Here is an 11,933-nt window from a genome sequence, read left to right on the forward strand (position 1 = left end):
AAGAGAAGGCAGCGGAAGTTCACATGTCGATCTCACATATTCGACAGATATCCCAACAAATATCGCCAATCAGATGGGTGTTCGAACCAGAATTCGTGATAGACAAGCACATCAACAACTGAAAGGTGATTTGGTTGAACATATATGGCGTAAATTTGGACATGATCAAGACAACAACTGAGCTTCGATGCCTCTTTCAAATTATTATCGTTTTTATGTAATCTTTGTTTTATGTTTTTATGCTTTAATGTTTTTATTTTAAAATTTATGTTTCAAATAATATGCTTAACTTTGTTTTTTTAAAAATAAAATTATGTTTAATAATTTTTTATTTTTAAGAATCTCTAATTAAGATACTACCAATAAACCACTAACATTAAGGATCTCTTAACAAAGTAGCTTAACTTCACTTAAATACTAAAAAAATCATTAAGAGCCCTTGAGTGGGGTTTACCAATAAACATGCTCTAAGGTTGCTTTTTGTACTTTGAGTTTGAGTCCTATGTCATCAAAACGTCTTTCTACTGCAATTTTGTCCTTTATAGTTTTTACCGTCACAATGCACACGTGCTCGAGCTTTGAAACGATTTTTCCGGAGGCATTCTATCTTTTTATTCGTTGTGTCAGGAATGGTCCAACAACACACAGATCTTAGAACATGCAAAACTTGAATTGCATTTTCAACCAAAAAAAACTTGAATTTTTTTTTTTTTTTTTTGATTAACCTGGGGGTATCCTAGGCCAATGGAGAGGCCCAGACTAATCCCCAAGGGGAGGTGCAGCCCACGGATAGACCCTCTCTCCGGGTATTCAAATGAGCCCTAAAGCATAGGCCCATATCCATGTTAGGTGACCAGGATAATTGTGACTTAGTTGCGCGCAGCAGGTGGATCGAACCTGAAACGTGTTGGCGTCTCAGTCCCGTCTCCTTACCACTAGACCACAATCACCCGGTCAAAAAAAAAAAAAAAATTGAATTGCACGTGGGTTAAGAAATTTTTTTAAATCTTTTACCAACATACAATACTAGCTTGTGTTTTAGAAAATATGCCAATAAATTTACGTTGACCATTACCTAATTTTTTAGTTTTAAAATCATGATTAATGGAGAGTTTTCAAAATAAATTAGACTATACATATTAATGAATAAAATATTGTTTTGAAAATTTAAAAATCATGAACATCCTTTCTCAAAATATTCATGATTTTGAAAACCCCTTAGTAAATTATGAAATATTTTAAAATTATGACAAAATATGAATATTTATATATACTACAGACTTTTTACGAAGCGATAGGAAAAGACGACAAAGTCTTAACTAAACCCTGAAAGCCTAGAAAAACGAACATATACTTCAATTGTGTTAAACCCACATTAATTGGGATTTTGCTCTTACTAAAAAGATAAACTTGTAATAATTTAGATTTTGAAACGAAAATATTGTGGTTATCCTTGAAAAAGGAATGTCAAACGTATCTGATAATTTTAATATTATCTTTTTTCCCATTCAAATATCTAGAGTTATATATATATATATATATATATATATATATATATATTGTAAACCACGCGTCTGTGGTCGGGTGGTCAAGGTCGTGGATCTCCAAGGGATCCGAATTCGAATCCGCACTACACCAGATTTCCACAGCGCGTGGCCATCGAGGCTTTCGTATTCTCTTTCCAGGGAATGGTTTACCATTTATATATATATATATATATATATATATATATATATATATATGTATTGTATACCCTGGTGTCGTTTATCCTGCATAGCGTTGGAGAAACAAGAATGTTCTTAATTTTTTTTTTTTTTTGGGTAAAATGTTAAGAAGTTCTTAAATTTAATTTGACATGAATACTATTAGCTATTAGAGCTCGAACTTCAACAGAAAACGTTACCGTTCCATTTTTAAGTTTTGTCTAATCCGAAATCAGCAGGAATCAAAATTAATTCGGCTGTTTAATTCAAATCTAATACTACGTACGATAATAATAGAATAGCAAGTATCTCGATAAGACGTCTGAAGAATATCTCACAATAAAAGTGAGATGAGACCACTAGAGCAGCTATTTTGCTGAGAAACTGTTAAAGTTTCTCAAAAAAAAATATCATAATTATTTGTATAATTACATTTTTAATAATTATATCATTTTTAATAAGTGTTATTAAGAGTTCTAAGCAAATTATTAAAAAAAATCTTAAATCAGAATTCTTCTCTATTCTTTCTCATACTATTTAAAATCACTAGGTAACTTTTCACATACTCATCGATGAACAACGACATACTAAAGTTAGACATATATAGTCGCATAGCAGAGCCAAAAACATTTTGTATTGGGATCAAAACAAATTTAATGGAGATAAATTTTCATTTTTGGTGGGGTCAATATAATTTTTCTTACAGCCATTGGTGGAATTTACAAGGGGTGATCACCAGCCCTCATGATGTCTTAGTGGGCTCTCCAACTAAACTTTAGTGGACGGTCATTGGCGTTAGTTGGATCATTTCAAAGCTCCGGATACCAGGATCATCAAAAATATATATATATATATATATAATTTTTCTTAAGTAAAAACAAATATTTTACATTTTTTTAAAAATAAAAACAAATATTTTTAGAAAAGTATCAGCTGACCTCGTCTCTTCCCAATTGACTCCGCCCTGGTCACATAGATCAACCCATTAATTGCTAGTTAATTTTAAGGTTTAAGTAATTTTTAGCATTTTAAATTTCTTAAAAAGACAAATCACATGCAGAAAAGATATATAAATCTTTTAGTTTTATTACATCATTATGCACACACACACATAATATGTGTTGGCATCGAATAGAAACATTTTTTTATGCACACACACACATAATATGTGTTGGCATCGAATAGAAACATTTTTTTATGCACACACACACATAATATGTGTTGGCATCGAATAGAAACATTTTTTCATTTACAGTTTTCATAAAGTCTCCCTTATGTGAGACTTTTCAAAGAAAAAAGGGTTAGAAAGAAGGAAAAACAAAATTGGATGTGAAAGCCCTAGATGTGTTGATCAGCTTCAACATTTTACGCTTGGCCAGGTGCCTTGACCACAGGTCCAACACAAGCCTTTGGGTTTTGAGTTCCCACAAGCTTAGGTGTGACGTTTGTGCACTCAAAAGTGGGTGGACCATCAGCTCCTGTGTACTCAATGTTAATGTCTCCAATCTCAACGTTCTCACATGGATGACCCTTGCTGCACAATAGTTTCACTGCGTCCTTGTTCCCTGATGTTCCTCTAATATTCCTGAAGGTAATGTCCACCAGCTTAATTGTTGATGGTTTCTGCAAATAATAAAAACTTTGGGAATCAGAATCATATATAGAACTCCATATGTAACCTCTACCAAAATGGTGAATGCTAAAGATCTAGAAAACATCAGAATAATTTGTGTGCTGAACCAATTTATCCATTTTCATAGAATCCGGTGATAGTGGCAAGACATAGAATCTAATAAAAAATACTTACGCTCTTGTTGCATTGGTTCCAAGGGCAGTACTCCTGGTCGATGAGGATTGGGTTGCTAACTTTGTTAAGGATGATATTCTCAAAATGAATACCGGCAGCGGTGGTGGTGCAAGCCGCAGATGGCCATGTCTTGATCCTCAGCCCGTTGTCAGTTCCCTCGAGGGTGCAGTTTATAACCTTAATGTCGTTGACATCTTGCTCCCATCCGTATCTTCCAAGGCTTCCCACACTGATTCCGTGTCCAGGACCGCACACAACTTTTTCAATGAGGAGATTCTTCATCCCATCTCCCACGGAGATGCAGTCATCTCCTGTGGAGATCTTAGTGTTGAGGATCTTGACTCCCTCACATCTTCCCAAATGGATACCGTCAGTGTTGGGGCTTTCAGCTGGAGCGATGATCTTGATGTTATCAAAGGTCATGTTCTTGCCGCTGATAACGTTGAAGTGGAAATTTTATTTTTGGCATCTAACGAGGTTACGTCTTTTATCTCAGCGTTATCCACAAAATCAAACCTTACACTCTGCAACAGAAGAATAGCATCATATATATATTGAATTGATCATCACTGAATTATATATATTCTTAACAAAAACCACTTAAAACGTGTATATATTTATTTTATTTTTTTTGAAAATACCTGTCTATATCTTATTGAACAAAAACACTTACGATGGGAAGTTTTTTGCACTCAAAAGTCTTGTGGCAGTTATTGGCCTTCCAAGCTGCATTGCCTTCACCGTCAAATGTTCCACCTCCGTTTAGCTTAAACCCATTGATTTTTTCGAAGACGACCCACCTATCCTTTCCCTGCGTTGAGCCACCGTCAGCTTTGACATTGCCTTGAAGGGTGAACTCCACTGGAGATTTGCATGGACCAGTCATAGCGATCTCACCAAGCTTGAAGTCACCTTTTGGGATCAGAACCTGGCTCGGTGCAGGGGCTTGGCATGCTGATGTGAACGCTTTAAGAAGAGCCTGCAACAAAACCCCAACGAGTACGTTAGCCAAAAAAAAAAAAACGGTTTATAGATTTCTCTGGATGAAATAATTAGAAAATAGTATAGATACTAACCGCAGTAATATCAGAACCTGGAGGACCACCAACGGTGAACACCTCAGCATTGGCTGAATATCCCAGCAAACATAGAACCAAAATTGTATAAATTCCTAAATATGAACCCATTTTTGTTTTTATTTATTTTTATTGTTTTATTGTTTTTTGTTTTGTTTTATGAGAGTTTAGCTATGCCTCTGCTGCTTTATATAGTGGCCTTAATGGAGATATGTTTAACCCATTTTTCTCTCAACGTCTCGTTTTTTAGATTGTTTGGCCAATTGTCAAGGAACTAGGCTAATTTAATTTTGAGAAACTAGCGGTTTATTATTAGGCGAAAGACTTGTTCTACTCGTGCACGTTTATAGCATTTTTATGATACGTACATTTTTCAGGTTAATTGTTCGCCAACTTATGAAATTGACATGAGTGAAGAAGAAACATTATGTTTGAAACATGCGGTTGGACGGATTTATCGTAAACCAACATATGAAGGCTATAATGTATATAGCTCAGAGAGAAGCAGAGGCAGATTTTGAAAAGTTTTTAATCGGGGACACAATATTAAAAACATCTATATATATATATATATACCAGTGTGTTTTTTTTTATGTTGTCGATGTGTAAAATCTTTGGAGGTACTATGTCAACGTGAGCCTACACAAGAATTAAAAAATTTCAAAGTTGTTCTCTTATCTTGAAAACGTGAAAATACTTTTTAAGGACTATCAAAACATCATTATGTTTAATTGGATTAAAACCTTGAAAAAACACTCTCTAAATTATGTATACTGTCTCTGCAGGTGTTTTGATTTAAAGACAAATATACCGTTAAACGAATCTGAGATCATTATTAGGTATTTGTTAATGAATTGCCTTCTTTATTTGTTTGCATACAATTTCTCTTACCAATTATAATAACAAAAACTTATCTCTACTTCATGGATATTATTATTGAAAATCATGTATGTATTTGTGTTATTGCATAATAGATTATGAATGTTTGGGAAATATAAATAAATATAGAGAATACTTATAATAATCTTTAAATTTCAATTATATTATTATTGCGAATTACACAAAAAAATATCTACCCAATATTGTGTCACTCTTTCAGCTAATGAATTCCAAACTTGAAGGGACTATTATCTCTATTAGATATCCATATCATTTAAAGGTAAAAAAAAACAAGACATATTTCTAAACTTTTTCATCGCACCCTGACCAAAGCGTCTTAACCAGACTGGATGGGTTCAATGGTGGACAAGGGACTTTAACTTTAAGAATCCGGTTTAGCTTTTTCAGTGCAAGCAGGTGGTTCCATCTTTCCTTTGAGTTTAGGCTTGACGTCAGAACATGCCGAAACAGCTGGTCCCTTTTTACCAGTGTATACGAAGTCTATGTTAGAGAGAGTAATATTAGTGCAAGGCACTCCTGGGCTGCAAAGTAGTTTCACAGCCACCTTTGACGCTGATGTGCCCTTAATGTCCCTGTAGGTGATGTCCGACAACTTCACTTTCGATGGTCCCTGCGCATATATGATTTAAAAGCTTGTTCAGTATTATCAACCACACCAAAATATATATATATATATATATGTGTGATGTGTCAAAATTTGAGTTTCGTATAGAAACATTCCCTCTCATAACATTTCTGGTTATAATGCCTCACGTCGAAAAGTGAATATCATCAATCTAAAGTAGTATAAAAAGTACATGGTCCCTGCACTCCTAAATGATTTTAAATTGAAAGCACACGATTATGAGAATGTATTTTCAAATATAGTAAATACTTTGATTTGGTTACATACCCCTTTCTTGCAGTGGCCATGAGGGCAATACACTTGGTCTATGAGAATAGGTAAGCTAACATTGTCCATTGTGATATCCTGGAAAAGAATGTTGGAGACGATACCAGGGGGAGATCCAGGCCATGTCTTGATGCGGACACCGTTATCAGTGTTCTTGATGAGGCTTCTCCTAATGGTGACTCCTCTCACTGGTTGCTCATTAGGGTACTTTCCAAGACTTCCGATGGCAATACCATGTCCTGGTCCACATTCTACGTTCTCGACAAGAAAATTTTCAGTACCATCTCCTATGGAAATGCAGTCATCTCCGGTTTTAATCTTTGCACGTACTAATCTGACGCCATCAGACCTTCCAATATGGATACCATCGGTGTTAAGACTCTCTGGAGGTGCATCGATACCAATATCCTCAAGCGTTAAGTTCTTACAGTTGATAATGTTCATGTGGAAAAGTTTGCTGTTTGTTGATTTTATGCCTTTAATTTTCGAGTTTGTGAGACCTGTGATCCGGATGTTCTGTTACCGATGAATATTTACCTAGTTAGTCAATTATATTTTCTGAAAAATTAGATAAATCTTTAAGATAACACAAAAAATTATGACAAAATAGCATGCAAAACATCCCGAAAATACTATTAATTAAATGATAAAATGACTAAATTGTCTCAAACCCTAGACCATCATCCTAATTTCATCCTATAACTATTAAACTTTAATTACTAAAATTAAATCTAAATATAAAACAATTTTCTTTAACTTTTAATTTATGTATTAGATTTTTTCTGTCATGTTTTCTGTTATTTTGGAATAAAAACATGTTTTCTCTTCTATATATTTTCTCATAAAAATATGATTTTATATTTATGTCGAATTGAAAGTTCTTACGATCGGGAGAGTGTTGCATTTCCCAGTTTTAGCACAGTCATTGATCTTCCAAGCGGTGGCGCCTTGACCATCAAAAATGGCTCCATGCCCGTTCAAATTGAAATTCTCGAGTTTTTCGAAATTAATCCATCCGCAATGAGGTTTACCAGGAGTGGCCTTAGAAGGAGCCATTATATGGCCATCCATTTCGAAAGTGACGGCACTTTTGCATGGACCCTTGAACTCTAAGGTCTTTACCAAATACTTACCCTTTCGCACTTTAATCTTGCTTGGTGATTTTGATTCACATGCTTTTTTCCATGCATCCGCAAATGCCTACATAACATCCGTTCCACACCATATTCTTACTTAAAACCGAATTATAACAGAAACTAGATTTTAATCCGCTCATCCACGCGGGTAATGTTTTCATTTTTATTACAAAATTTAAACTAATAGTAATGTAACTGAATTTATTAAAAAAATAATATTATATATAATATAACTAAAATATAGGTGAATTTTTACTTTTTGTTACAATAATTTAAACCTTCATCACTATATAGTTTTCATAGCCTATTTTAAAAATTTTCATATGTTCTACTATTCTTATATTCTTATAATATTTTCTGTTTCAAATAAAATACGGGATCCCAAAATATTATGTATATATTTAGATGAAAAAACTTATGTAGATATGTATACAATATAATATATATATACCTAAGATTATGTAAACCAAATATATATTTCTTTCAAATAAATGTATTTATTATTTAAATATATAATATTTAACCAACTATTGTTAAGATCACGTTAACAATATCTAAGATGTAGGAGAATAATATTTTTTTCATTTTTCTTTAAATATTAAGTAATATATACTAAGTTTCTAGTGAATTGGTCTGAAAACTTTTTTAACGATAGATAAAAATAAGACTATATTTTAATAGAGTAGATAAGACTATAACAATATAAGATAAAATATTTAAGCAAAAAAAAAAAAACCAATATAAGATATGTTACGAACCTTACTGTCATCGGTTATGCCGTCTCCTTTGGCTCCTGATGCTTTAACATCAATTGTTTCACCGCTTCCTTTGGATGGTTCGTCTTTATCGTTTTCTTTGAGCATTTTAGCCCCATTTGCTATTGTTGTGGCCATAACCACTAGTACTACAAAAAGTAGTGTCTTTGCTCGACGCAAACCCACCATTTTTTTACTCTCTTAAATTTATTGATATTTTTTATTTTCTTATTTATCGTTTATTTTCTCTTTATACCTTTTTTTCGTTTTTTTTCTGGTTTGCTCTGATGAGTCAAGAGTTCGTTTTATAGAGTAGCGAAAGAGTTTGAAAACCACAAATTCCGCGTAACTAAAAATAGAACTGATGATTATGTGTGATACATAATGAGAGAATTAAGCACGACCTTTTTGACTTGCTCTGTTTTCTATTTATGGAGACATGCATGTAAGGTTGCAAAAAAAAAATGTCTCATCTAGCGATCAAAAATCCGGTTTATAATTTGTTTCAGTTCGGTATTACAAAAGAAAATCAGACTAGTAAAACGTTTTTGTTACGTTTGGTTTAGTTTTTTTCCTTTTAAGTTTGATTTGGTTTTAGATACTAGAATTCCAATTCAAATAAATAAATGTTCTTAGAAAATATTTATAAACTAATGGGAATTATTTTTTTTGAAAAATAAATGATAGAATCTAAACTATTATTTGCGAGTAATTTTTATCAACAGAGCTCTCACATTGAAAGTTAGAGCGGTTAATATCTATATTACCCTTAATGAATTTTATATATTATTAATTATATAATCAAAAACAAATTTTTATTAATAATATTAACTTTTGAAAAAAAAAAGATAATTCTTATATATTGTGTCGTTATCTTAAAACATATTTTTCAATTATAAAATTTAGAAATAAAATATAAAACAATTATAATAAATTAAGTAGTTAAAGTCAATGTTATCCTTAATAAATTTTAATTAAACATATATATTTAATTAGATTTTTGTCATATATATATATTTTATTTAATTTTTTGAAAACATAAATAATAAGTTATTATGCTGGTTTTTGAATTATTAAAAATTAAACTAATAACTATTTGTAAAGCGATTAAGCCCGTATCACCTAGTTATAACATAAAACAATTTTACAACTTGTATTGACGGTTCTATTTGCATTCAAACAATATTCATGTTTGTCGGTTTACACTTTTTAACTATAAGTTTTTTTCCCATCAATCAGTATAGTTGTTAATTAATAAATCACCTTTCACTCGAAACTTAGATTTATGACGTAAAAATAAAATGTTTTAGATATTAAATGTGTATAGGGATTTTCCAAAAAATACCATTTTTCTTGTACCCTATTTCATTTATACCTTAACCAACTTTACTATTAAAATTTTAATAGACAAAATAACATTATACAAAATAACATTATACCCCTAACTAATTAAACCTAAACTATTCTTTTCTTCTCCAAGATTTTTTCAAATCTCAGATCCAAAATGAACGATACCAGTGATCAAATCTGACGAATCAGACGATGTTGACGAGTTCTCCGGCGCTGAGGAGTTCTCCGACAAAATTTCTGACTAGTTGTACGGCGAGATCCGACGACGCTGATGAGCTCAAACGAACAAGATGAGCTTCCCGGTAAGATTTACGAACGCTGAAGAGTTTCCGACGAGATCTGACGACGAGTTTTCCGGCGAGATCTAACGATGACGAGTTCTCCGACAAAGCTGACAGACTCTACAAGCTCAGACAAACAAGACGATCTCTTTCCCTACGCCTAAGAAACGCTAACAAAGGTAAGAGGATAATAGATGGTGATTTTCGTCTATTTCTGTAATTGTAGCTTGGTTTATCAAAATCGATCTGTTTCTGGAAAGGAAGACAAAAAATTTCTCATGAAGTTTTCAAATCTCAAATTTATAAGACCTTATAAATTGGGTCCTTTCGAATCTTATTGTTGATTTGTTAGCAATCAAAAGACGTATAGCTTAACATATATTTAATTACTAACCTAAGAGTAAGATTATTCCATGATTACTTCTTCTCTTGGTTGATCTGGTAATGTTGCAGGGAATTACAAAGGTGTGATGTGAGCTTTTGGATTTAAAGGATGTTGTGGAGAATATGTGTGGTGATATGCATATCAAGTACCTCACTTTGTTGAGGTAATACAATGCTACTATTTGTAGTTTGACTAGCAAGGTTTAGTATGTGCAATATATGAGGTGGAAGGTTGGTGTTTTGGTTATGTAACTTTGGTACTTTATGAGAATCATTTTTTATGTCTTGTTTTGTGTATAATATCTGAAGAAGCAGTGGAGATGGAGCATGCGTTTGTTGAGTTAGGAAAGCATATTATTTTTCAATCTTGTTTTTGGAAATGAGTGCTGATGCGTAGGAATAATATGTGATTGGCTTGCATTCGGATTTTGAAGATCGACGAGGTTGGTGAGTTGTTTGAAGAAGCAAGAAGGACTTTGAACAAGAACGTGGTTTGTGCGATCAAAAAATTACATATTTATAATGCTTTATAAAAGTTGCAGAGTTAGCTTCTTAATACATTCTTCTCTCTCATCTTCTTCAGACATCTCTTAATTAGGATGCTGTCGCGTCCAAGGGCTCGGACCATACTTGTAGATGGAGCTCTTAGGGAGGGCGAGCCACTGATTCCACTTCCTTCATTCGAGATCATGGTGCTTCTCACATTCTCTTCTCCATCCACATGAGGTAAGGTAAGTAGTAGTATTTATAAAACTAAACCTTGAAATGAGCATGTTTGATTCTGATCAAGCATGGTCTCTGTACAGTCTACAGAGAGGGTTGAGGCAATATATCCCTTGCTGAAGGACATGGCTCTTTCACCAAATATGCCTTTTTGTGTTGATTGTCTTTTTGAGAGACTTTAGAAAAATTAACTTGTAAGCCATTATAAATCAGTTTATAAACATTTATAAATCATTTTTAAGTTCCTTATACTTATTCTGCCTAGCATTCCTCACAAGACTTCACAAGTTTACACATTTATATGTTTTTATAGACATATGCGATCAACTCTTGTTTAAAAACTTCTTTATAAAGACTTATAAATCATCGAGTTTTACTTTTAACAATATCCTGAAATCCAGATTTATAAGGAATTATATTTCTGTAAAAATGCAGTGTTCACTATCCGAAAATCTTAATCTTAACCAGAATTATTCAAATAACAAGTCCAACTAAGCCTTATTTGCTTTTTGGATAACAGAAGGAAGCAAATCCTAAAATTACTTGAACTCTTATTTAAAAACTTTTTTATAAAGACTTAGGACAATTCTCCTAAATATACTATTTTCAAGTTTTGATCACAAAAATAGACCACAAGGAGAAAAATGACCAAAATATTTCATTTAATAGGTAAAAGGACCCTAATACCCTAGATATATAAAAAATAAAAAATAAATAAATAAAATAAATAAAAAATTTAGTTTTAGATTTTATGTTGGGAAAATTGCCAAATATGACTCACAACTTGATTTCAAACACAAAAGTTAACCCAAACTTGAATCAAATGCAAAAGTAACCTAAAAGGCTATTGAAATTACAACCAACCCCTTGTGAACAAACAAAAAAACCGAAATTTTTTTACGTTTCTAACCCCCGTAAGTCGTCTG

The 11,933-nt window shown here is 32.5% G+C and overlaps 2 protein-coding genes across 2 annotated transcripts; both read right to left on the minus strand.

Moving 5' to 3' along the window:
• Nucleotides 1–2,865: 2,865 nt before the first annotated feature.
• LOC106332482 (polygalacturonase) lies at nt 2,866–4,759 on the minus strand. The gene is given in 5 exon segments (XM_013770942.1): nt 2,866–3,326; nt 3,511–3,966; nt 3,969–4,034; nt 4,184–4,489; nt 4,587–4,759. Coding segments are annotated over 5 exon segments (1,197 nt in total). The 5' UTR covers nt 4,698–4,759; the 3' UTR covers nt 2,866–3,068.
• A 908-nt stretch (nt 4,760–5,667) lies between these two features.
• On the minus strand, nt 5,668–8,524 carry LOC106333208 (exopolygalacturonase clone GBGA483). Its single transcript, XM_013771679.1, has 4 exons — nt 8,273–8,524; nt 7,264–7,578; nt 6,379–6,894; nt 5,668–6,096 (listed from the first exon to the last, which is right to left on the minus strand). Exons 1-4 carry the CDS (start codon nt 8,456–8,458, stop codon nt 5,848–5,850), a joined length of 1,266 nt encoding a protein of 421 aa, XP_013627133.1. The 5' UTR covers nt 8,459–8,524; the 3' UTR covers nt 5,668–5,847.
• Between the last annotated feature and the right edge of the window lie 3,409 nt (nt 8,525–11,933).

Source organism: Brassica oleracea, chromosome C3 (assembly GCF_000695525.1).
Source record: "Brassica oleracea var. oleracea cultivar TO1000 chromosome C3, BOL, whole genome shotgun sequence".
Classification (NCBI taxonomy): domain Eukaryota; kingdom Viridiplantae; phylum Streptophyta; class Magnoliopsida; order Brassicales; family Brassicaceae; genus Brassica; species Brassica oleracea.